Source organism: Crassostrea angulata, chromosome 10 (assembly GCF_025612915.1).
Source record: "Crassostrea angulata isolate pt1a10 chromosome 10, ASM2561291v2, whole genome shotgun sequence".
Taxonomy (NCBI): domain Eukaryota; kingdom Metazoa; phylum Mollusca; class Bivalvia; order Ostreida; family Ostreidae; genus Magallana; species Magallana angulata.
The window spans coordinates 9,623,462-9,650,560 of NC_069120.1; the positions used below are offsets into that span (position 1 = coordinate 9,623,462).

General features: G+C 34.0%; 2 protein-coding genes across 2 annotated transcripts; one reads left to right on the plus strand and one right to left on the minus strand.

Moving 5' to 3' along the window:
• Window positions 1–4,676: 4,676 nt before the first annotated feature.
• LOC128164448 (uncharacterized) lies at window positions 4,677–17,380 on the minus strand. The gene is made up of 11 exons (XM_052828259.1): window positions 16,907–17,380; window positions 16,654–16,759; window positions 14,196–14,368; window positions 13,914–14,098; window positions 13,085–13,274; window positions 12,845–12,930; window positions 7,603–7,807; window positions 7,341–7,492; window positions 7,083–7,254; window positions 5,892–5,997; window positions 4,677–5,164 (listed from the first exon to the last, which is right to left on the minus strand). Exons 1-11 carry the CDS (start codon window positions 16,959–16,961, stop codon window positions 5,083–5,085), a joined length of 1,512 nt encoding a protein of 503 aa, XP_052684219.1. The 5' UTR covers window positions 16,962–17,380; the 3' UTR covers window positions 4,677–5,082.
• Window positions 17,381–23,248: 5,868 nt separating this feature from the next.
• LOC128165880 (uncharacterized) lies at window positions 23,249–26,156 on the plus strand. The gene is made up of 5 exons (XM_052830802.1): window positions 23,249–23,601; window positions 23,723–23,846; window positions 24,054–24,240; window positions 24,346–24,431; window positions 24,602–26,156. The coding sequence occupies exons 1-5, from the start codon at window positions 23,452–23,454 to the stop codon at window positions 25,999–26,001; spliced, it is 1,947 nt and encodes a 648-aa protein (XP_052686762.1). The 5' UTR covers window positions 23,249–23,451; the 3' UTR covers window positions 26,002–26,156.
• Window positions 26,157–27,099: the final 943 nt, after the last annotated feature.

Genomic DNA, 27,099 nt, shown 5'->3' on the forward strand with positions numbered 1-27,099 from the left:
AAAAAGGGTATCATAAACCCGCCTTACTATGTGTTCTATTATGAATTTAGTAGCCCAGCCTACATGTTGTAAGGTTGTCGCAAACATTCTTTTAACGATGGTTAGGCACATGGAGCAAGGGTTTATATAAGACGAATGCCCAGGTAATACATACGTCATATGAATATTTTTAGACTCTTTGAAATAAGCCTCGAAAGAAAATGCTATATGATATCCTTTGCAGAGCCGAAAGGCGATATGTAATAGAATGCCCAATTTAGTTCATTCATTCTTTATTTCTTGCAGCTCATCAGATTATACAAATTGACACTAAAGAGCATCGTAAAGTACAGAAATGGGTGTTTTACAGGAGTTATTGTACATACATAAATATGAAATGTGACATAAGTAAAGGGAAAAGAATCAAAAGAACAACATCTATAGTTAGTTACAGACATTGGTTCTTAATTTAATATTTAAGTAGATATATTTGTTGAGTTGACATATATCTTTAAAATTTTCGTTTAATATTATACAATTGCAGCAGTTTGAACATCGATGGCTTCTATAAAAATACTTTTCAATATATTTTTACGGTATTCAATATAAAGTGGACACACTAAGATAAAATGGAATTCATCTTCAACATATATTTTACATGAAAAGCAGTTCTTTTGGGTTCTGTGTACCTTAATAAGTTTTTGTCACTATTTTAATTAACCACCAATATAAGCCTTAAATTTTTATCCCTCTGTAATTGTCCCGTCGTGCTATTGTATAGCATGGGTCCTGTAAAATTCTTAACTAAACCATTATTTGAAACAGAACGCAGTTTAGAAGAACATTTCTGCTAAAAAGATCTAACTGGCAAATTTTTTTCTTCAATAGAAGTTACAGCAAATTGCAGATAACCAGTAGAGTTTTCAATACCTTGCTGAATTGTTTAATAGGGTATTCATTTGGTCTGCCAGGTAGCACATCAGGTGTCTGATTCTAGGTCATGTGGTTACATAAAAGGAGGTTTTTTTTTTGGTTTTTTTTTTTTTTACATCTAACACATTCATATTGCACAAAGAAAACATCTAAAACATAGTTTATTGCAAATACTGTTCACCTTGAAAGTACAGGGTACTAGAGCACAAGTTCTGCTTAGAGTAACTACAATCCAGCGGTGTCCTGAGGACCATCCTTTAAAAAAGACTAAACAAGTACTCTTAAGAGGGATCAATGGTCTAACCATTTTTAGACTGAATTGATCTCCTTTAGAAAAACAGCTCTATGTAAAAATATAGGGAAATACCCAAATTCAAAAGGCAAATTATATGGACCTAATGAAACTCTTATATGACTAGAATATTGAAAGAAAATCAAGGTGGTTTTAGATCAAACTACTCTACTTAGACATTACATTTACTTTGCATCCCTAAGTTGACTGAATTATCTGCGACGTTAAACGAAAGTATACTGCACATTTATGGATTTTAAAACTGCTTTTGACAATGTTATGAGTTTTTATGCCTGGCATAAGATTATACAAAATGACCAATCGGATGGCCAGACTGATCACTGTATGACATGCGCAAAACGGAGTCTTATTTATATAAATAAACGTTTGTTTTTGTTCTATTTGATTTTAAGAAAGATGTCAACAAATAAAAGAATCAAGCAGATGACTGTGATGACGTCAATAATTTTACCGCAATTATACAGAAAATGATACCTGATTTTAAGAAAAACCTAAGAATAAAGATAAAGAGGTCGGTGCTCACCTGAGCAACTGGTTTTTTTTTTAACCTATTTGACTATTGTTGGAAACTATTTTGAATATTTTTATGCATGAATTTCAGCAAATGTCAAGTAATGAAGATCTCATTTTGGTTCAAAACACAGGACAACTACATCAATAAAGAGATCAATATATCAGAATAGCTTGACGCAAAACCTAGCCGTTTTTCGCAATGAGATGTGCTCCACTTAAAAGATGAAAACTTTCTAAAGATAACTATATTTCCGTATATGCTGACTCTTTGAAATTTTTTAAGCTTTTTTATGAATTATTTTGTATATATTTATTGAATGCTGTTAATGTCGTACTAAGAAAGTGGAGAGAGGGATGTTATAATGAATAAGGAATGACACAATTGTTTCTTTACATGAAATGGCTTTGATTTAAGATAAAAATGACAGAATTATTCAAACTTGTACCATAATTACCTAAAGCGCGTTGGGTGTCTCCACGATTTAAAAAAACGTTGATGTACACACATGACGTATATGAACTTAAAAAAAAAAGATAAATGCGTTGATTCGGTCCTAAATTTACCACACTTTATTGCCTTCAAATCTCGTTACTTTTTTCTAACAGTGCATTGTTGCAATGCTCTGTAATTTGTTCCACATTCATGCTAAAACCGTGAATGCGATGTAACCTGTTTGTTACTATGACTCCTGTTTTTTTAATTGTTACTATGACTCCCGTGTATTTCGCTTGTTACTATGACTCCCCTGTATTTTGTTTGTAACTATATGACTCCCGTATATTTTGTTTGTTACTATAACTCCCCTGTATTTTGCTTGTTACTATGACTCCCGTGTATTTTGTTCGTTACTATGACTCCCGTGTATTTTGTTTGTTACTATGACTCCCGCGTATTTTGTTTGTTACTATGACTCCCGTGTATTTTGTTTGTTACCTTGACTCCCGTGTATTTTGTTTGTTACTATGACTCCACTGTATTTTGTTTTTTACTATGACTTTTTGTTTGTTACTATGACTCCCCTGTATTTTGTTTGTTACTATGACTCCTGTGTATTTTGTTTGTTTCTATGACTCCTCTGTATTTTGTTAATCTGTACGTTGTTGTTATGACGCCTTTTACCCGCTGTCGTGTATACTCCTTCTACCAACATGTAAAGTAGAGCAATTTGTTGAAATACCATTATACTACTATGATTTTGTTTCCTGTATTTCAGAGAAAAGGGGAACAGTTTAATTAGTAACAGGTTCAACAAATATATGTATTTTGAAAAACCCCAAAAAACTTGTAAACACTTAAAAGCACTTAATACTTGTAAGACACTTAAAAGCAGAAACGCATTTAGAAATATATAATGTCTTGTACATATTTTTTTTATATTTACACTTGCAAATATTTTCCCTTATATAACTCTGTTTGTGCAATCCGATGTTATTCCATAACATCAGTCTGGTTCAAGAGGTCAAAGTAACGCATGGCTAGGTAGAGGTTTTTGAAGGTATTCTCTACCTCATACAAGTTGTCTTCTGTGCGTTCTTGATAGCTTTCTGGTTTTATCAATCGCAACGTTTCGGGTCTTTCCCGCAGGCTCCGAAAAAACACCTCGAATGTATTAACCTACATAGGCTTTTATGACAACACCCTTTTTTAAAAAAAAAAAATAAAACTTAATATAAATACAACACATTTTACGATCTATTGAGATGTGAGCTAAATTTCATTAAAGTAAATGATATACAAGTACCCTAAAATATACCACAAAAGCGACATACAGGGCTGACTAGCCGATATTTATTTCAAAGAGATGTGACTCTATTTTGTATTTAATTCAAACGTCCGGTAACGTTAATTAATAGAGGTGTTTTCCTTCATCAGGTGACCACCCCGTATTCATATCCTGGTATACATTCAAATATAATAAATATGCTATGTAAGTCATCATGTCTACAAATTTCAAAATTATCAGTTGTGTTATCTATACTTCAATTTCAAAATTCATGTGAAGTATCTTTGGTACTAGCTAACTATTTTGAACTTAATATAAACATCTTTTGTCGGTTTTGAATCGTATTTTTTAAGGATAATTACAGAAGGAAATTTATTATACGAAAAAAAAACATTCTTAAAAGTATGGCACGTCATAAAGGTCTTTAAAGTAATTTACATATTTTTTCTAAGGTATAAAGAAATGGTTTTACATTTTACAATTTTGTAATTTTTTTCATTTTCATTTGTTGTACATTTGACCAATCTTTTGAATAACGGAAATTGCACGCAATAAAATATGAAACCGTGTAACGTTTGTTGTGCATGGTTAGCTATCTGCCTGCACCACGCAGATTATCAGTAAAAATATTAAATTTTGCATTTGAACAAGCCACAACGCGTCAGTTCGCCCCCTTTAAGGTTTTGCATTGTTATTCCGTACAAAACAAATTATTAGACAGAAATAAATAAATAAATAAATCCAGCATTGTTGAAAACGTTAAAGTCATACGTCAAACACACACACACACACACACACACACACACACACACACACACACACACACACACACACACACACACACACACACACACACACACACACATATATATATATATATATATATATATATATATATATATATATATATATATATATATATATATATATATATATATATTCAACCAACAGCAACATTAAAATTGCTGTTTTATTTAGCAGTACTCTGTAGCATACATTTAATCTCTATAAATCAAAATCCAGAACTTTTTTCATGCCACGAGCACTGCCAAATCTTCTATCAAGATTGTTAAGCTCTATCAATCTCCTGATGACTGATTTTCTACATGTATAAACTCTCAGTCACTGACTTCTCTCACGACAAACGCCCTCTGCTTACCTACTTTCTCTAGGTTTAGAAGTTAAAAAAAACCAAAACCGGATAAAACAGGAAACAGACTAGACATTTTTAAATAACCTGACATGATAAAACGGACATACATCAACTGACGGCAATCATAATTATCGTTTTGACAATTTAATATACTAGTAGTTATTTCACAGTTAATAAATATAATTGTAAATACTGAATGATAAAATCATGCTACAATCACAACTTTATATTTACAGTTTTTTAGAACGATATGATTGGTAACAAGAGCAGTGAATACGGCAATCTTAAAGTCAATTTGCGTTAGTCTCTGTAAATGTTTGCAATGCATACAATATATTTGTGATCAGAACCGATCGTGAACGGATTTCCTCCTTTAAAACATAGACCAACAGCTGCCTTACATTCTATTCTTTGTAGAAGTCGGCATTTGCAACATCAAAATCTGGGCGGAGGACATCTAATTTTTGTCACGTTGTGTTTATGACGTCATAAGATCTATTTGTGGTAGGTATGTCTATCATCTCTATATCATACGTGGCCGTGCTCCTCCTGGTAGATAGAAAGAAATGCATTATAATAAATGTACATGTACTACTTTCAAAAGCACTCAAATTGATTATAATGAATCAATTGCATCCGTTGCCATAAACCTTGGCTAGGGGAGATGCATTTAACCGTTTCAGGAGACAGGTGGTTAACTAAGAAACCATCGGATCTACTTTCAATATTTAGAGAGGATTTTTTTGGCTATAAACGTTTATTTGGTAAAGAACTATTCAATACACCTTAGCTTTCAATTTAAAAAAAATTATCTTGTCTTTAATCTTTACACACAGCTTTTCTTTTAAAGGGAGATCAATATGGGCTGAAATTGCTCCGACCATCCAACCCTCCATCGTTTAAGGTGGCTCACTACACCGTGAAACATTTTCTCAAATCAGCAGAAAACTACTTGATTATGATAGATATCATAATGGATAAGAAGTATTTAAGTCCAATAGGCAAAAAATGTGCAATTTTGGATTAAAATTACATTTTCAAAAATTTAATTCAGTTAACATGAACAAAAGCTCTTGGCGGATTCTAACTCATTTAGAAGCCCAATACTTTAATCACTGAGCTACGACGATATACAACCCAACCGAACGATATAAACAGTTTAACAAAACATTTAAATCGCCATCTTGTGACGTAGTGTCTTAAAAAGTATAAGTGTAGGTGTAGTGAGGTACCTTAAACCAATTGTTTTAATTTCATTGTATACGGAATGTCTAACCTTTTTAAAATCGTGACAATGGTCACAAAAATGATGATCAGAAGCCCTGCTGTAACACAGAGTACAACAACAAGGACCGGTAAGGATGTCGTACTTTCTCTGGGGTCTAGAAAAATAAACACAGTCTATAGTTAAGGTACAATATCTCCTTGTTGAGAGAGAAAACTCTCATCAAAATATTAGTACTATACTATGTCCCAAAATATCATCGATTTACATTTTTGCTTCATTACTTGATATTTGTAAATACATCGGAATTCAAGCAATGTTTATTCAAAGGTATGAAAATTTCCAAGATTTCTGCTTTGAAACGCCTCCTCTTTATCAGGTTTCAAAACATGGCTTAAAAATGTGATATCTACGGGGATTTTGAATCGCAACAAACCCGGATGATAACGTTGAAAAATTGTGCGAGGTGTTCCGAGTGACGTCCCAACTGAGGAAAGAAGTCAACATTCCCAATTATAAATCTCCGTTAGAAATCAGTTTTCGTTCCTGTGGATTTTTTCCGAGTAAAAAATGATAAAATGTGAAAGAAATTATCTTCGATATTTACCCTTTCATCTACATGTATTTCTATTACACTTTTTTTACAGGTATATGTATTCTTATTAAAAATAGCCCAAATGTGATTCATAAATATCTTGGGAAGACTATAATACCGCTAATGTTCTTTAACAATGCTGTGAAATGTCCATTGTCAAATTTTGACCTGCAAAGTATGTAAAACTTGTTTGAAGATTCTTTGTTACCAAGAAATAAGTTTATCCGCTAAAGACCTCAAAAGTATATACGTTTATTGTAGCAGTTACAGTAAACATACGCAACTACTAAAGACATTCAATAATTTTTGAGTACGCTATGAAATTTGCTATATACTATGATACTACTTAGTATATATATAATTTATGAAAATATTTGTGATCCAAGACGTTGATGTTTCGGTTGCTAAATAAATGTTACATTGACAGCCACATAACGAATGAAACCTCAGAACAATACCCAAAATCTCAACCATCTGCACAGATCCAACAATTATTTTTTCAAAAGGTCCATCCCTAACCCCACTATCATCACTTATATGGTATTCATTTATCAACTTCTCTTGTATAATATTTTACAAAGATTCTTCTTCTTTATGACAGTCTAAATTTGAGCCTACATTTTTTTTAGCTAAATAGTCCGATTTACCTTGACTTTCATAAACCGTTTCTCCCCACACCATCCCTGAGGTTTTTCCATGGTCTACAATCGCCACTGCAAAATGTTGCTCAATTTCAGTGGCTGTTGTTAAATTGTATTTGTACTTGTCCAAATACCTCGCCACTTCGCCAATAGGGACTTCCTTCCAACTAATGTCGCCCTTAAATAAAGTATGTTCAGATATAGTGTCAAATCTGGTAAAAATTATAAATAATAAAAGATCAACAATGGAATTATAAAGCTTACCAGACACTTTACAACGAGCCCGCTTTGTTCCCCTTGACACCAAAAATACATTACTGTATTTACAAGGTGTCCTAAATCTGCATGGCTAAATGTTACCTCAAACGTGAAGGGTCTTACTTGCATAGCGGAGACATATCGAGGTATATAACTGTCTAAAATAGAAAATATAAGTATTTAGAAACATAAGTATTGTAATACATAAAGTTCTAAAAATTAAAAAAATTATTTTTACAGAAAAGTGAGAAAAAGATTTTGCAACTACCGGAAGTCTGGGTGTCAATCAACACTTGCAAAGGAGCGGAGGTTCCGGCAGTATTTTTGGCTCGAATGGTTACGGCATAGAAATGCTGCATTGGCAAATCCCGAAATGTTGCCATGGTAATGTCGGCATCGGTGACAGCTGTTGATGACGTTTGGGGAATACTGAGACTGTAACTAAGTATTTCTTCGTCATGATATCGGGTCATCTGTAAAATACTATATTTATATAAAAAAGGCACAAAAATATAAACATTATGGCATTAAGTCTAGACTTGATATTTTTGATCAAATATTATATTCTAGTTAATGATTGGATTTTCCTTTTACTAAAATACGTCAACTAATTATATTTACAAAAGTGTGGATGTCTTACAATAAAGTCTATAGAATTAAAAAACACGAAAAAATATTCAAATACACGGATATTATGTGAAGTATTGTTTCTACTCTTTCAACAAATTAACCATCAGATCTACATGTACCTTAAATTCTAAAATATGACTTTTATAAAAAACAAAAAACAAGAGGCCCATGGGGCCACATCGCTCACCTGAGCAACAATGGGCGTTCAAAAGATATTGTGCCATATGGTCCCTCGGTAGAATAACAAAAAATAAATATTGTCAAGTATTCGAATTTTACACTTATTTTTGCATACACGTAATCTTTGACATTGTACCTTCATGAGATACTATTTTTTACCAGAATAAGAAAATCCTACGCAAGATATAAAACTAAACATTTCGTAGGTGTACACTGTTAAGTTGTTAACTGCCAATTCCCTATATATATTCCCTATATATATTCGCCCCCCCCCCCCCCCCCTTTGTAAAGCGATCAAAATATATGAGAGCATATAGGTACATTTTTTTCATCAACTACTTACTAGTTACTGTATTTTTAAAAAAAATATAATAATTATTGTATTTTATTTAAAAAATACTACATGTATAGATGTGAAGAAGAAAATTGTACCTCAATGTGCTCAATTCCTCAAATTTAAAACATTCAAAAATTTAATTTGTCTTCTCTATTATAATTAAATGACTGTTATTTACCTCGCGTACAAACCAGGATAATTTTCCGCTGTGATATTTTCTTAGGAATAGCGATAATTACTTTATCCCCGCAACAGAAATGTGTCAGAACTATGGAAACTGTTTTAAAGATGTCGTTTTTATTTACTCGTGTTTGAAAAACTATCAAAATTGATGTAAATTTTACATTATTTATTGTATAAAGAGGGGGCCCCAGAGAGTAGGTATATACAGAATATTATTCTTTTATTTGTTTTTACAAGTATTTAACTTACTCTAATTCATATAGAATTTCTAATGTTCAACCAAAATTTCAGCGTCAATCGTAGAATTATAAGCAAGATACAGAGCTCATGCACAGTTCGCCTAAGTTTGAGTCATATTTTGTTCACATGAGTTTATTACATTCAGCTTAAGATTTTTAACTTGGTATTTCCTATTCAGCATTTAAAATGGAAAAAAAGAATGGTCTAAGATTTTCAATTCTTTTATTCACTCAAGACCAGTTCACTGGTATTTGAGGTTCAAAATCAGTTTATACAAATGTACATAAACACAGTCCAGGATCACATGTACAGTAGGAGTAATAATGACGAAAAAAGGTTAAGTTTACAATACAATTAGTTGTTAAAGTTGGTTTCTGGAAGAACAGACTATGAAAATTTTCTTAATAAATATTGACAAACTTTTTACTTTTTTAATCTTTAGTTTTTAAGATCTGTGTACAAACATAGAATTGTGAGCAAATCTCTGTATCTTGCTTATAATTCGAAGCTTAACACTCAAATATGGTTAGTAAATAGAAATTGTAAACAATTAAACACAAGAAACATGCACTATAACAAATAAGGAACACAATTTATTTTTTCGAAATGAATCATATATATACATGTATATACCTACATATTTCCGTCAGCGATATCAAACTCTATTTAAACTGAATAAACTCGAGAGAATGCCGAGCATCTCAACAAAACCTATTGCATTAATCTACCATTACGCAAAAGATACTGCCGAATTACCGATAGAATGAATTGTATTTGAGTACTTTTTTTATACATCAGATTTTGCTTAATTTGCGCAGGTAAACAGTTACATGTAACTGTTTGATTTACCGAAGTCTCTGTTTGATTTGATACGTAAAAATCACGAAATACAGACGATAGTTCCCAGGTTACAAAGCATAAATAATGAAAACGAAACGAAAATCAGAACAAGCTAACACCAACGTCATGTGTGAAAACTGTCAACGCATTGAAATATTCAGCCTCAATTTAAACAAAGAACCTCGTTTTGAAGTATGGAATACGAGTCTTGGTAAAATGGGTATGCAAACCCGGGCCGTGGCAAAATAAAAGCCGGGGCAGATCGACAATCGTCAATTCTAAATACGCATTATTTTGCACAATATTTACAGCGAGTACAAATATACTGGTCCATCAAATATCCTGAAATTTTAATGAGATTGGCAGATTAATAACTGCCAATCTTTTGTTTTGTCCAGACCAAGTCTTGCCTACCCATTTTACCGGATGCCGAACGTGAAGCTGAAACACGGCTTTCCTTTACTATTATTTTCGTAATAACTCAGACTTGAAACAGAATTAGCACTTAATTTTTGCAATTTATATTTTCCTTCCCATAAGGATAATTTATGCTAAACTACGTTGAATTTGCCTCGGTAGTTCTTGAGAAGAAGATTTTTAAAAATGCACCCCCTTTTTCTACAGTTTCAAGGTTTTCTCCGCTTTGAATACAGATCGGACTTTTATTTCTGCAATTTATATTTGCCCTCCCATAAGGATGCTTTGTGCTAAATTTGGTTGAAATTGGATTAGCGGTTTTAGAGAAGTTCAAAATGTAAAAAGTTTACAGGCGGACGGACGGACAGACAGACGGACGGACGGACGACGGACAAAATGTGATCAGAATAGCTCACTTGAGCTTTCAGCTCAGGTGAGCTAAAAATCCAAATATTTAAGCTTCATGTTTCATTATTTTTCTATACATTTGTAAAATAATATCCTTCTCATGAAAGTTAATATTGTCTAAAAATAGCCACGAACTTCCGGTCCTCTTAATGTCAATATCAGTTGTTTTCTATTCTCTTCTCAAGTTTCTATATTGATTTCGAGATTTTTACGCGAATAAACAATGAAAATTAAGACTCAAATCTCTTGATAGAGTTTTGGTAAAAATTGTCTGAAAGTCTAGACGAGGTATATGATTAAATGATGATATAAATGTCACAGTGTTTATGCAATGCAATGCAATGCATTGTCCGACAACATCTATCACAACAGATCTTCAGCTCATTAAGGTACATGTACCAGTGGCGTCGGAAGCAAATTGAAAGGGGGGGGGGGCTAGACTAATCATCAGAAATCTTTAAAGGCAAAAAACAAAAATAAAACCTATTTCCCAAAATCATGAAAATCCTTATTCGTGAAGGGGGGGGGGCTATACCTATAACTCCAAAAATTCTTTTTTCATTTTTCCTTTTCAATATTACTATCAATATTTCATTCTGTTTAAGGTAAATCTGCGAGAAAAAGTTGGGGGGGGGGGGGGGGGGGCTAGCCCTCTATAATGGTTAGGTCTAACTTTGCAAAAAATATAGCCATTTGACATAAAATGCTTTTTAGGCATTATGCTATCTTTCGTAATCAAGAACTGTTCTGATGATGTAAGAAACTACTAGTATTTCAAAGTGTATTGAGCCCCCTAATGAAATGTTCAGACACAACTTAATACAAGAGGCCCAGGGGCCTCATCGCTCACCTGAGCAACAATAGCCATAACTCTGATCAAATCAGCATTACAGTATCAAAATCGAAATATTTTGACAACAAGGTACAGTATATCTTGCCAAAAAAAAATATGCCAATTTTTTATCCATATGTTTTTAAGGTAAATACCAAGCCTTTTTTGTTTTAGTATTTGTGAGAAGATTTTTCTCCATTTCTATATTAAATGATTTTTTTAATTACTTAATAAAATTCACCCTTTGTGGTCCCACCTTTTCTCCATGGTTTGGTCAAACTTTAATCTTCACAAACTGTGGTTTCACACAAGTTCCAGCTTTTTCTTCCAAAATATTTTTAAAGATTTTTTCTATATATTCCTATGTTAAAATTAATCCCCCTTTATGGCCCCGGGGATTATGATGAGAACAATCTTAAATCTACATGACATTAGGATGCTTCAATCCAACTTAAAGCGCCTCTGGCTTTGGTTTTTGAGAAAAAGATTTTTAAAGTTTTTCTCTAAATATTCTTATGTAAAACTTGATAACCCCATCGTGGCCCCACCTTACCCCTAGAGACAATAATTTGAATAAACTTGAATATACAAAACCTGAGGATGCTTCCACACAAATATGAGTTTTTCTAGCCAGATAGTTTATGAGAAATTGGTTTTTAAAGGTTTTCTTTATATATTCTTATTTTAGGTATGTAAAAATTCATCCCCAAATTGTGGTACCACCCCACCAACGGGGACCATAATTTTAACAAACCTGAATCTACACTACCTCAAGATGCTTACATACACGTTCCAGATTCCAGGCCTAATGGTTTTTGAAAAGAAGATTTTAAAGATTCTCTAAATACATTCCTTTGTAAAAATTCATTCTCCAATTGTAGGCCCGACCTATCCCCGGGGACAATGATTTGAACAAATCTGAATTTTTACTACCTGAGGATGCTTCCGTAAAAGTACTAGCTCTTCTGTCCTAATACATGTAGTTTTTTGAGAAGAAGATTTTGAAAGATTTTCTCTAAATATTCTTATCTTAAACTTGAACCGTCATTGTGGCCCCACCCTTCCCCCAGCGACTATGATTTGAACAAACTTTAATCCACAATACCTGAACAATACAATACAATTACCAGCATGTTTGGCCATATTATTTTTTAGAAGATTTTTGAAAAATACCAATGAATTTTCAATAACTCTAAATTATCTCCCCTTTAAATAGAACTTGGCCCTTCCTTTGAAGAAACTTGAATCCCTTCACCCACTGATGTTCTGTGAAAATTTTGGTTGAAAAAGGCACAGTGGTTCTTGAGAAGAAGATGAAAATGTAAAAAGTATGACGATGACAACGACAACAGCAACGACAGACAACAGAAAAATCTTGATCAGAAAAGCTCATCTGAGCCTTTGGCTCAGGTGAGCTAAAAAGAAGCAAAGAACAATTAATACCTTCCAGTAGAGGGTAAGGCAGTTGTTTAGTCCACATCTATAAAGGACATAGGAACCAGGTTTGCCGAATGGAACGCCCTGGGGTTCTATGAAAAGAAAACCGACTTCTTAATTGAAAAGAAAGATTATCATAGATTCCCTAACGTATCGATAAAAACCAACACAAAGGTATATCTAATTCGTTTTAAATGTAAATATCATTTTCGTTTGCAGTATCATTTCGTCTGTATTTAAACTTACTCGTTATATTTGTCCAGAAATAGCAGGTCGTGAGACCGCTCCAGAACACTGATCCCAGAGGACGACATTTTACAGACGCTTTGTACCTTGTAGATGGCTGGAGAGACGTAAATGTTAGAGACAAAGCCGGCAGATTAAAACAACCCGATTCTGGTCTACTGATTGATGTCCACTTTTCTTGATGTTTCCGCTGAATAACGAAGAAATGATACATTTATTTTATGTCATATTTTCCACAGTTATTAGATATTATTTTTAAATAAAGTGCGTTTATAAAAGCATCAGTACCTAGAATATGCATAAGGACAGGTGTTCTTAAAAGTATGGATGTACAATATTACTCCTCCAAGATGCTAATAAAAGTTTTTTAAGTATTTTATATTATTTAAGGATCTTCAACATTCAAATATCAAAGATTCGTGAGAGAATTGAAACTCTGAATATTAAAAGAAATGTTCTGCTTATGCAAGAAGTCAGAAGTTTTATTTAATAAAGCATTTTTTATTCATTTTAAATGTTTTTTGTTTTTTATTACGTAGATTGTTCAACTTTTTTATTTCTCTTGCTTGACATAATTTGAATATAAAAAACCGAGTCAAAAGCACGATATTAACATGGAATTCAGAATTGGTTGTCATAATTTTGTTATCAAAAAGGTACTGTCAAGACGTATCAATATTTTAAACAAAATGAATATCAAATAAACGATTAATTATAATTATTTTAAAAAGTAGCAAAACTTTATACCAAATGCACACAAAAAAGCGTATACACTTATTTTGGCGATTGATACACTCGTATTTGTTTTCAAGATGTTCGTGTTTTATACCTGAGGCAGAGGCTCTCCTGAACTTGTCGATACATTGCTGGTGTGGGTAGAAACAGTAGCCGTGCAGTTGATTCCACCAGTGAAGTTATTTGTCATACAGGGGTACACCGGAAGTGGCCATGTTAGATTAACTTCCGTCTCCGAAGTCCAGACAGAATGAATGTACTTCACAGGAATCAGTTGTACTGCATAATCATAGAAAAAAAAATGATATTTCAGGGTTAGTTTTCTTGGTTTTTAAATTCACTAATAAATTAAGAGATAAAAATGAAGACTGGTTACCGTTTTTGTCCGTCTTCGTAGAGAAGACTTGCGTAAATGAAGCATTTTCACATGAATTCTTCAATAAAAAGCTATTTTCGCTTAAAGAGTCGTAGAAATGTTGTGAAATATTGCAAACTAAATTGTCTCCATTTTTTTGTATGTCACAAACATGAAAACTGGAATTTGAGGCTCTGAAAAATAAAACAAATTCATAGTTCTTGTATTTATGACACTTGTCGGCATTCGTATCAACACCAACCAATGACTGTCGGATTTTAATGAACTTTATGTCGGTGTCGTTTCCAAATGTTTAAGGTTTTCAATGTAAAATGGAGGGACATTGAACAATTTTAAATCATAACAATGAAAGTGAATTGAACCAAATTCACATGACTGACAACATATGTACATGTAAGAAGCCGGTCATTTTGCGCTTTTAACTTTTTTAAATGTTTATCTTCCCTTGGTGAAAAAAATCTTTTTAATATTGATTTTTAAATGATTCATTTTATGTCATATTCTAATAAGGAGAAAGTTTATGCATAATTATATTTATCAAGAGATTTTTATGAATTTCAATTACATTTTACAATATCTTACTAAAACATGCGTCTGTCTAGCCGTCTTTTTATTCTAAATCAAGTATCAATAATCTTTCTTTTTTTTTATTTTGGTGTATTTTTGTATGTGAAAGAGTTATCTGCAATTATTTTGATTAAATAATACAAGTGTGACGTGTGACCAAATTACAATGTTAAATATTGATGTAATGTACCATATTGTAAGCCAATAAAATATTTAAAAAAAAAAAAAAAACATGCGTTGCTCATAGACTTCAACGTAATATTTAAGGTGCAAATAATTAGACAATGGTAAAAATTTGGAAAATTTCTTCAATGGTGTATTTTATTTAATCAAACTGATACCATAATTAAGAATATCGGCCCATTCATTTATTAGGTACAAAATGTGGTCGTTATAAATCGAATACCTGAAAACCAAACTTTGTACATAATAGTTTATGAATTGTCATGTACAAATTCTGTTTTTATAGAATCTGAATTTTGTAACGGACACCGGTTTGATATAAAGTGTTTTAACAGACTTTATGTACCAAAAAAGATTCTCTCTTACACAAAAAACAAAAACAAATTATTATATAAAATACAATCCTGGGGTCTATGAACTTGCCCTTTAAAATTTGGCATTTTACGTTACTTTATTAAACGGGTTTTCCAACGGAAAAATCCGCTTATTAAAATGGTGAAAATGGCGGGCGGGTTGGCGGGCGGGCGGTTGCCAAAAGGGTACCCTCGTTGTACGGATAACTCCTCCTACAGTGTTCATGATAGGAAGTTGTTCTTTTGAAGATCAATTGTACAAATATAAGAGGTGTGCATATTGCCAGGATTTTGATTTCTGATAATTTATGAAAAAGTACCTGCTTTTGAACTTAGTAATTTTTTGGCAAAATATTGCATATAGGGTACCCTCATTGTACGGATAACTCCTCCTACAGTTTTCAAGATAGGAAGTTGTTCTTTAGCAGATCAATTCTACATATATATGAGGTGTGCATATTGCTAGGATTTTGACTTCCGATAGTTTATGAAAAAAAAAATACCAGCTTTTGAACTTTTTTAATTTTTTGGCAAAATATTGCATATAGGGTACCCTCATTGTACGGATAACTCCTCCTACAGTTTTCAAGATAAGAAGTTGTTCTTTTGAAGATCAATTGTACATATATTAGAGGTGTGCATATTGCTAGGATTTTGATTGCTGATAGTTTATAAAAAAAAATACCAGCTTTTGAACTTTGTCATTTTTTGGCAAAATATTGCATATATGGTACTCCATTTCACTGGATATGGGTTGACATTGATTATAGATACAGTTCATATAAAAGAAAACCCGGTTTGCTGTCACATTGACAGCTTTTCACTTGTGTAAGATCTTATATAATTTTCTACAGATATACATCTGCAGCTTTTTTAAATGATTTAAAATTAAATTCACGTGTCCGTTTTTTAAAAACATGACATCCCTAAGGAAACTTTTATCGCCCAACAGCATAAAATAAATCTTATCTCATTCTGATTGAGCTTAAAATAAATAGCTTTATATCAGACATATCACACCCCAGTGTTTGCTAATAAATACGAAAATATCTTGCTTTAACTTTTCCAAAATCATCTATAAAAGAATGCGCGGACCAAAATTAACCACGTGTCCTACTTACATGTAACCTTTTTAAGTACTTCAAAATCCCTTCGATAAGAATATAACGAAATATCAGAGATATTATAAGGTTAACAACTCAACAGACCAAAAATTATCGGTCAGATGAATTCTGATATTTTGGGCTGAAACGATCTACTTTTATTTCATACGTTTCATGATAAAAAGGTACGAAAATATTTATATACTTTTGATAAACAACAAAATACTTATGACATGTAATCGATATACCCACGTGGATTTTGTCAAGGACCAACAAGAGACGTCACTAGAGGACTGCCACTGACAGCTCAGGTACTGGTAATTCTGCTCAATGCATCTAAAGTCTACAGATCCATCAACTGCAAAAATAAAGGCTTCATATATTAACCCCTGGTTACCCGTCTATAAGCCTGCGATAACAGCATACCGCCTTCTCGTCTCAGGTTATACCGGATAGGACTGTGATTTACAGAATGACATCATACGCAAATCTTGCTCCAACTCACCAGGGAAAAGAAAGCTCGAAGGGAGAAAGGCGAACAGGAGGAACGAGCAGAGCATATTCCGGAGGTCATGATGAGTAAAGGCCAATGAAAGACATTCACGCAGACGGACATTGATCGCAGAATTGTAAACAAGTTATAATCATCGTTTTTTGTTTATCTTATCTTCTGTAAATACTGATAAACTGTAAAGTTGTTCCCAAATAAAGATACAAATAAAATCACAGGGGGTCGAGGGGGATGATCCGCCCTTGTTGGATAAAGGCTGATAGATTATTATTTTTCACAAGATGGGGAAAAAAATTCTTCATAAAATTGTTTGTAGGGTATTGTTGTACATCTGAGTAAACGCAGTATTGAAGCATAACTGTCTTCTCTGATTGTTTTAAAGAACTGATTTTGGTGAAATCCTTTGTACATGAAAATTTCTGCGTCAAACAAAGTTTAAAAAAAATATACGTGTACGTGTTTATCAATAGTGATTCGTGAATTATTTTACTTTAAGAAATAAACTGTATAGTGAAAAACATTCCACAACTTAAATCTTGAAAATCAGTTTAATGGGTTAATGCTTTGCTTTTACTTATTCTTCTATTTATTTAAGAAATAAATAATATTGTATGGTGTTTGTTATTTATATATACATGTAGTAACTTACCATTTAGCCCGACTTTGTCAACACATAACTTACCTTACTATTTTTAACTTCAAATTAAAAGTATTAAAAGAGGTCAAATCACTTTTGGCGTTACAATTACAGTGCAACATGAACTTGACAAACTATGTGCCGATTACAACTATATGGCAGCACAAAAAATATTATCAGACAGCATTAAAAGTACCATCTTCATCCAAGGAGCCTGGAAACAACCGTACCCCCCCCCCCCCCCCCCCCCGTATTTTTGACATGAGTATACATCATGCATATGCTTCTTATAATTAGACTGTTCACCAACTCTAGGCCTGTAAAATATTATCTTCTTTAGCTATTTGTTTCTTAACTTTGCTACAAGTCTGATGAATATTAATGTGATCCGCCGTTTATAACGCCACTGCGCATGAGTGCGGGAAACCACCATCAAAAACACGATGAAAGCACAGTTTGTTTACAATTTAGAATCACGTTATTCGTTTCTTAAATTACATCATTCTTGTATTAGATGATACCCGAAGCATTATTATTCCGATATTCATTACTGTAGAACGATATAATTTTTTTTATTTTGTGTAAAAAAGGCGAAACACAATATTAGCGTCACAGACACGGTAAACGGAGTTAAATTAAAATATCCCCTCCCAGAGGGATGCATGTACTAAGAGTGATTATTTATTCTTTATTCAAAAATTTCTTAAAATAAAAATCCACTTGTGGTTTATAACTTATAAAGTAAAGACACGGAACACAAACCCCTACAACTTCATGATGGAAACTTAATTCTGATTCGGCTTCAATTCCTATTCCATTAATCTACATGGTCTCCGATTACGATCTTCCGTTTGTTCCTATCCTTGTCAGTCGGCCTCTTTTTTCTTTCTTTGCCAAATCTTTCAAACCATTTTTAAGCTTCATAATTACCTCCTTTAATTAAACGGAGAGATCTGTATAAAAATCTAAAAAAAAAAAAACCAATTGCTTTACTCATCAATACTTTATAACTAAAAAAAAAATAAAGATTAGGGCTAATATGTTGGTTAATTTATTGACCATCTACTTAGCTTTTCTTAATGTTATAACGCCTATACAAACTGTATCTCATTCTCATTTATTTAATTTTACCAAACCAAGGTGCAGTGATGATTCACACAGAATGATTATCAGTTCAGAGAGTAGGACGTGACTGTTTTCACAAACCATAAAAGGAAGAATGTCAGCAACTTTGTCACAAATCAACCAATTTTCATTTGTAACTTTATGTTTTTGAGTTACATATACTTTGCACACAGAATACACGGAAGTTAGTTTTGTTCCCTAAAAAAATCATTTTTGTTATACCGTGTTTTTGTTACCTAAAAAAATGAAAATCGGGGTATACTCTGTCCCATGATATTATCGATTCACAAGTTCCCGAATTTTTCGATATTTATGAATACTTTAGTACTTTAGTGTACTTGTAAGCGATGTTCATTCAAAAGAATAAAAATATTCCCGATTTATTTTTAAAACGCCCTCAAACTTATCAGGTTTCGGTTTCAAATACATAACTTATATTAAAAGCATTTATGCGCATGTGGTTTCATATAAATATCCAGAAAAGTAAATACTATGGAACGCCTCAACTGCCTTAGGTAGATAATCTCCATAATATGATGATACTTCAACATTACATGCTGATACTTTAACATTACATGATGGTACTTTAACATTACATGCTGATACTTCAACATTACATGATGGTACTTTAACATTACGTGCTGATACTTTCCCCATAAGTCTAATCTAACATAAATGACAGAAGTCTTTGTTTAGGTGCTATTAATATTTTAGCAGTCCACTCTGACCGAGCGCCAAAAGATTGGGTTCTGAATGCACATTTTTAGACCAAAAATCCCCTTTGGAACTTTTGTTCCCCCTGATTTTATGCGCTGGGCCCCAATGGTCTCACCAAGCAGCTATTTTTGAAAATTTAAAATAACCCTTTCAAAAGACACTTAATCAAATAATAGTATTTGTTGAGTATCTAGATCTAAATTAGTCTCGGTGGACCTTAGTCCTATCTGAAACAGAGAAACAGCCCAGTCTTAAAAACTTTACAGCATACTCTATACCTCTACAGGCATTGTTCTGAGTTTTAGCGTATTTCGATCCCGAGGCGACGCCTCCCTATTTTTAGAACCACCGCATAGTAAAGTACCATCATGTAATGAAGAAGTATCAGCATATACTATTAAAGTATCAGCATGTAATGTTAAAGTACCATCATGTAATGTTGAAGTATCAACACGTAATGTTAAAGTACCATCATGTAATGTTGTAGTATCAGCACGTAATGTTAAAGTACCATCATGTAATGTTGAAGTATCAGCACGTAATGTTAAAGTACCATCATGTAATGTTGAAGTATCAGCACGTAATGTTAAAGTACCATCATGTAATGTTGAAGTATCAGCATGTAATGTTGAAGTATCATCATATTATGGAGATTATCTACATAGGGCAGTTGAGGCGTTCCATAAAATACTAACATCCCATCATGATTTGCACGGATTCTACCCTGGGGACGAACAGTGTCTAGTCCCTTAACATCCAGCGCCTACAGACTTCACACGTGGGAATTTTTCGAGTTACTGCCACTCGCATTGTAATTTGCTATCAAAGATAACACCAGTGAATTACAGTTACAGTTATAAGTAACGTCTGTGTAGTTACTAGCAACTTCAGTAAAAATTGTTGTTATCAAGAAGGACTGAGAATTTTACCCCCGAAGTATATGTATAATAACAAAAGGTTCGGCGAAACCTGGCACAGGTAAGAACTTGAGCGGCAGGGAAGAGGGAATGACTGGAAACACACAGAGGACCTGGATACAGGTACGTAGCATCAGGGCAGGGGGTGGGCAGGGGGATATACCACGCCAGCCCCCCCCCCCCTTAAGTGTACCAACAGTCAAAGACTCTAGTCGCATAGTACATAATGACCATGTTATGGAAAGAAAAACTGCGAGGAGGCACATGAAAGGAAAAATCTAAGTGTACAGAATTCTTGGAAGAGTGCAAAGGCAGAGAGTGGTGCGATTGGGTATGGTAGTTGCTCACAAGATTAGAACTTTCAGGAAAGAATATGCAAGATATCGATAAGAAGACTGTGAGAGGCAGCAATAAGGTCATTAAGGTCATGATGTTGAATATGGCACCATCGCAATGCTCTGTCGAGTAGTGGATTGGCCACCACTGCTGACCCACCAACCAGAGAATGTCATGGTCATCCGGGGACGATAGAAGACCATCTGATGACGATGCTGATGATCGGAATAGACAGGCGAGCTCAAGAGGCGGACCATGCTATAATTATATATTATATACCTAAAAGGAGTATGACATATACATGTATATAGCAAAAGGGGCGTAACATATATGATATGGTTTAAATAAATCGCAACAGATGATATGGCTTGCTCTTGCAATATTATGCATACATGTATTTTCATCCGCATTGACATCTAAAGGTGCCCCATATCACTACTGATATCATGATACATATACTCATATGATCGAGCCTTGTACGCCATACATACGAATAGAGATCTTTATTTTCTCATTCAAGAGTGTATAGCTGACCTATTTGGTGTATGTTATGAAAGCCGTTTACCTGTATTTCTAAACATCCGGCAGAACCGATTTGCAAAAGATCACATGGTAATTAACTAATTTTATAGATGTGTATTGCATGTTCGCTGGAAATAGAAGTATCTCAATCGTACAGTATCTTTAAAGAAATATAGCTTCCGTTGCCATGTTTATGTTGTTTTAAATATTTTGTGCAAAGTGTACGTAGCATCGTCTTTGAAATGGTGGGGGGGGGGGGGGGTCATCCGAAAAAATCTTGACAGTGTAAAAAAAAATTTAAAAAAAATTGCAAATCAAAACAACGCTAATCCACGGGTGAGGTGTCGTAGTACCTTAAACTTTTATGACGTTGAGTTGAACTTGAGTAACATCTGGACACAGGGGCCAAGCCCGTTTTAACATGAATTTCAATATGGTTACATTGAAATTCATGTTAAAACGGGCTTGGCCCCTGTGGTAATAACGCGGGTATTTGCGCATGTTATGACAGAAATTTCCTTATAAAGACAATAACATAACAATGGTTCTAACAACAGAAGTTATCTTTCCTGGGTTAACTCTGTTCGTCTCCATAAAGAAACCTAACATGTTATGTAATGAGTTAAGTCTATTTAACCGTCAGGTCTACCTTAAATTTTTAAAAATGGTTTATTTAGTTAACTTTTGATAAGTAAAGAAAAATTCCATATAAGTTCGCTATGAAATTTGAATGATTTTCACAGGCGCCTGACGTTAAAAAAAATTCCTTTTAACAATAATATCTATTGTACTACACGGGATTTTAATATCTTAACGTCAGGCACCTGTGAAGTTTGTCTATATCTTAATACAGAGTTCTTTTTATTTAGTTTGAAATATTGTATGTTTCGGTCCTTATTTTTTTAAATTGATTTTATTGTTCAATAAGCTGGATTAATCCAAAATAAAAAGTTTTCTCTCTCTCCCTTTCTCTAACAAAATAATTAATTTGTATGATTATCGATGGTATATTGATAAAAATAAATAATTTCTAATCAGACATCTTTTAGCTATTTGGTCCGATATTTGTTTTGGCTCTTACAGATCTAAAAATTTCAATACAAACCAAATATTTTATAGACTTTAACCTATTAGAACCATTTTAACAAGGCTTTGGACTTTCAGTAGGACGCATCTTCTCAAGTCATGGGTTTCTGATCCGCTCCGCTCAACATAAACTTAGAGCGGGGCGGATCAGAAACCCCTGACTTGGGAAGATGAGAAGGACGTAGCTATCTATTTCTTGCGTCAAAACAAGTTTAAAATGACGCTGGTTTCAAGCGAAATATACACCGATTGTGTAGTCTTGGCTCAAAAGCCGGACAAATCTGTTGATTTCAAAGAGCCATGGCTGAGTGGCCTACAATGATATAGACAGGCCTACTTCACATTGCTGTTTGACATAACTACCAAATCCAAGCTCCTGTTAAAATGGTTCTAACACGAGAAGAATCGGTAGTTTTTTTTTAAAGATAGAAATATGAAATATTCGAAGTTAATAAAAAAAAAAATTTCTGTACAGTATAGTTGCACAAAAATAATTGCGTCATAACTAAGCTTGAGAAGGGAAACGTTTGGTTTCGTTCTTACGTTGGTTTATACAGCCCGCATTTATGCATCTATTGTAAAGACAACAAAGAAAGATTAGTAAATAGAACCATTTTAACAAGAGCATGGACTTAAGGTAGTTTATAGGTAGATCGGGAAAACTACCGTTATATTTATTATTATACACAAATAAAACAAAACCCTCGTTTTACGGCGTAACTGAAGTTATAAAATCGGACCAAAACGATGCGTTCTGTCGTAGTTTCGTCAATTTTGTTATGATTTTATAGTTTACCAGTCAAAAAGAATGCACTTGTTTGTTGACACATTGTCATTCTATAAAAAAGACTGGCAAACTACATGAAGTATACAACAAGCAGTGCGATTTATGATTCGTGTACAACAAAATTTGATACATGTACTTTATACAGATATACCTTCGATTGACAAAGGTAACGTGCGATAAGCATTGCAATTTATGATACGTGTATAAATACATTTTTTTTTTATAACAGACAAATATTCTATACAGTAAAATTGACAAAGCTATCGCACAATCATTGTGTATAATTAGCTGAATTTCATAACAAACAAATACCCTATAGATATGTTTATTGTAGTAAGATAGAACAAATTATTGATATGTTTAATTATCTATTTACATGTAAACAAAATGTCATTGAAAATTCTGTTGGCCAATGAGGACTTGGAATTCAAAGACTTCCATTGGCTTCTTAATTTTCACCTTTACGCTAACAAGAGTATATAAGTCCACAAATCAGCTTCAGCCATGCCATTACTTTCAATCCAGGATGAATCAAAGTGAATCCATTACAACTTATGTTAAGGTGAACAAATTACCCTTCTCTACTTTTGGCTTGTCCTCTCGCACAAAATCTTGAACTGAATTCTTGATCTAAGAAGTGTATCATCTGTGCTAATTTTTTTCATTTTCTTCTGATTATCTAGGGCGATTCAGGAGAATGGCGCTACTTCTTTGGAGGCTTTATGCTCATGAGCTTTGTTTTCTCGGAAATGGGAAATCTATTCCTCATCATCGGGATATGCTCCAAAAAGCTCAACAGTGCAACAGGTAAGTTTTATTTTCATTCGAACAATCCCATTTTCTTAAAAGAAATGAATAGCACAAATAAATGTAGTGGATGTCAATATTTATTCTTTTTAATCCTGTTGATAAAAATTTATTTCACTGAATAGATCAATACATTTTTTAAATTAAAAAATATCATTAGTTTTACTCACGTTAAATTGAATTAAGAATTTCGTTGCTTTTTTTTAGCGAAAGTGATAAAGGCCCTGACCCTGACAGATGCCGCATTGGGTGTGTTACTTGTCCTGCCCTCATGTATCGTTATGCTGAGCAATGGGTGGATATTCGGGGACGGGGGGTGCATTCTTCAGGGACTTCTCTCCAACACTTTGCTCTCCTCACACTGTTTTCTCATGCTCTGTTTGGCCATAGAGAGGTAAGAATTCAATTGGTTTTTTCTTATTTAAATTATATATGTCATGGAATGTAAATTGGGAACTGATAAAAGTATACTTAAATACTGGGTTTTTTTTCTTTGTAGATTTTATATGTTAGTTACGAAACATCCGTCCAAAGCGTTGACAAGTTTTTGTAACGGCGGGATTGTCGGCATATTCCTTCTTTCTGGTAAATGTCAATTGTATTGATCTTTCTTAATTATTTGCAAATTTATTCTTTGCAAGAAATTATACTCGAAATAAGCAAAGAAATTGTGTTTTTAAAACTAGTTCTTGATAGTTGATAAGTAATAAAAACAGTTTCAAAATTCCTAAAAATTCAACATCTTCTCTTTGAAGGTCTTCTTTCCGGATTTCCTCTGTTGCAAAGCCAGAGCTACCAGTACATGCCGGGGATTTATCACTGCGTCCTATCCGCCGAAACTTTCCCACTCTTCTCAAATCTCTTGACATACGTCATCCCACTGATGGCCGTAACGTTCTTCTCTATTCTGACTCTGATGAAGACAACGTCATGTCGTGGAGGTAACCGGATCTCTGTCAACCCGACGCTTGAGGAATCCGAAACGGTCAACCGGCTCCGGATGGACAGGATCGGGATGGCGCGGGCTTCATTATTTCCAACGGCCACGGTCTTCCGTGAAATCGACGAAGCCATTATGCTTCCGAGAGTAGAAATACGAGCTACCATTGCTCTGTCTTACTTAAATTCGCCATTGTCTGTCTTGTATATCATTGCTTTTTGTTTGAAGACTCTGGCTTTCTTCTGGGTGGATAATCAGAGTCGAATTGCCGGAATAAGTCTTTTGTTTTACACTATAGCAGGTTTTATTCAACCTTTTATTCTTTTTGGAGTAAGTGGTGCTTTAAGAAAGTCGTTCATTAATTTCATCAGAAGAAGAAATGCCGAAACAACGCCGACGCATGTTTTCCGACTTATACGAAGATCGCCGCGACCTAGAGAGGAGAATGAGCTTTGTCGGGATATCCCGACTTTTCTGCGACAGTCATCTGCACTAACAATTCACGGACAAATATCCTCTCAGGTTAACCTTAGTAGTGATAATTGTTTAGAGGAAACTCGGATGTCGAGCTCGTCCTCTCTTGGAAGTGAAAGGTCGAAATCCTCCAAGAAAGAAAACACTATTCTAAAACACAATGTAAGCAAACGGCCTGGAATCGACATGGACCGTCGGTACTCCCTACAAAGTACCAATGCAGACAGTGTAGATTCTATGCTTGTCAATGTGGGTGCTTCCGTGGAATCGAACAGTAGGTGGTCAGTTTCTACAGCAAGCGTCATGACTCTAAACATTCCGGAATTACAAATGCCATGCTCTCGACCAAGATCTAGAATTGCACGTGTCATGTCTGAAACAACCCACGAATCATCCAGAGGGAACGTTTCTCCTACGAATAGTATATCAAGTGAACGTCTGCTAAAACCTTCTTTGTCTGCCGGTGTGACGCTTTCCCCAAAAAAGTTGTCTCTTGGGAGGGACAGGACCCAGTATCGTAGTTTTTTGTACGACGACGCCCGGTTGCCTCTGCCGCCAGTTGAAGACGTCAGTTCTTGTGAGTGTTCTCCGCGAGAGAGCAAGGAGATCCGCCAGTCCACCGTTCTTAAGGAAGTAAAACCATTCCTACCCCTCTCTCCTCGGATCTCCAAGCAGCGATCGAGAAGTTTTGTGATACGCATGGACAGCCAAACAGATTCGGTTTTTGGTGAAATTGACTAGTGTGTCTTGTACATGTATATCGACAATTACTTGTATTTGAATCTATATTCTTGGTAATTAATAAATGTTTCAATAAAGTTCCGTTCTTCTGTTGTATTACTCTCAGTTTAATAAAGGTATATACAAAGAAAATCCAAATGAAAACTTTCAATTTTAATATGTCTCATCAAATGCAATAAAACGTTTTTAAATAATTCTTATGAATATACTAAAAAGCCATTGTAACGTGCTTGTTTGCAGCAATCCAATAGCATCATGATTTTAATAATCACCTTTGCCATAAATACACTTCAAACTTCGGTCTTCTTGTTGAACAGCATTGTGATAAATATATACTACATGTTCAAACACTCGTCCAATCATACCGACAATCTGTGGGTGTTAATTTTCAGTATAATATAGGATGGAAATAGCCTGCCACACGGTGTATGATGAAGCGATAATAAGGTTGGCCTCGATTTAGTAAAGATCGACAACCCCTATGTACAGCAACCCTAAAGTGGGTAACTTACATGTAAGTAGAATGTATTATCCGAATATAGTATTATTAGAATACATGTGCGATTGCTTAATTTAAAAACAAACATTACTTTTAGGTAACTTATTTTAATATCAAATTCCAAACCTGACTTCGACATAACTGCACAGGGACCAAGCCCGTTTTAACATTAATTTCAATGTAACCATAAATAAAGAAAGGGGTCGAACTCTGACCCAGATAAAAAAAACCTACCAGCTCGCTTCAAAAGCCTTATAAATCAATTAATTTTTAAAACACTCGCAATATGCATGTATTTTTCATAAAAGTAATGTCTGAGATACACTCATGCCGAATTTCAAGTTGATGGGTCTTAAAATAGCGGAGATATACGTCATTATTCTCTCGAATTCGCCAGTTAATTTTTACTCGGACATTTACCGGCCCTGGGAGAGTCGAGGCTACTCCCGCCGCCTACCCGCGCTTACTCTAACACTTACACGAGGGGGAAGCCTGCGATGCCCGCGATGCCCTGCGACGTCCGCTGCTGCTAGAACGGCCAGCTTTGCCTACCTTAAGAGAGTCGAGGCTACTCCCGCCGTTTACCCGCAAAGTTACGC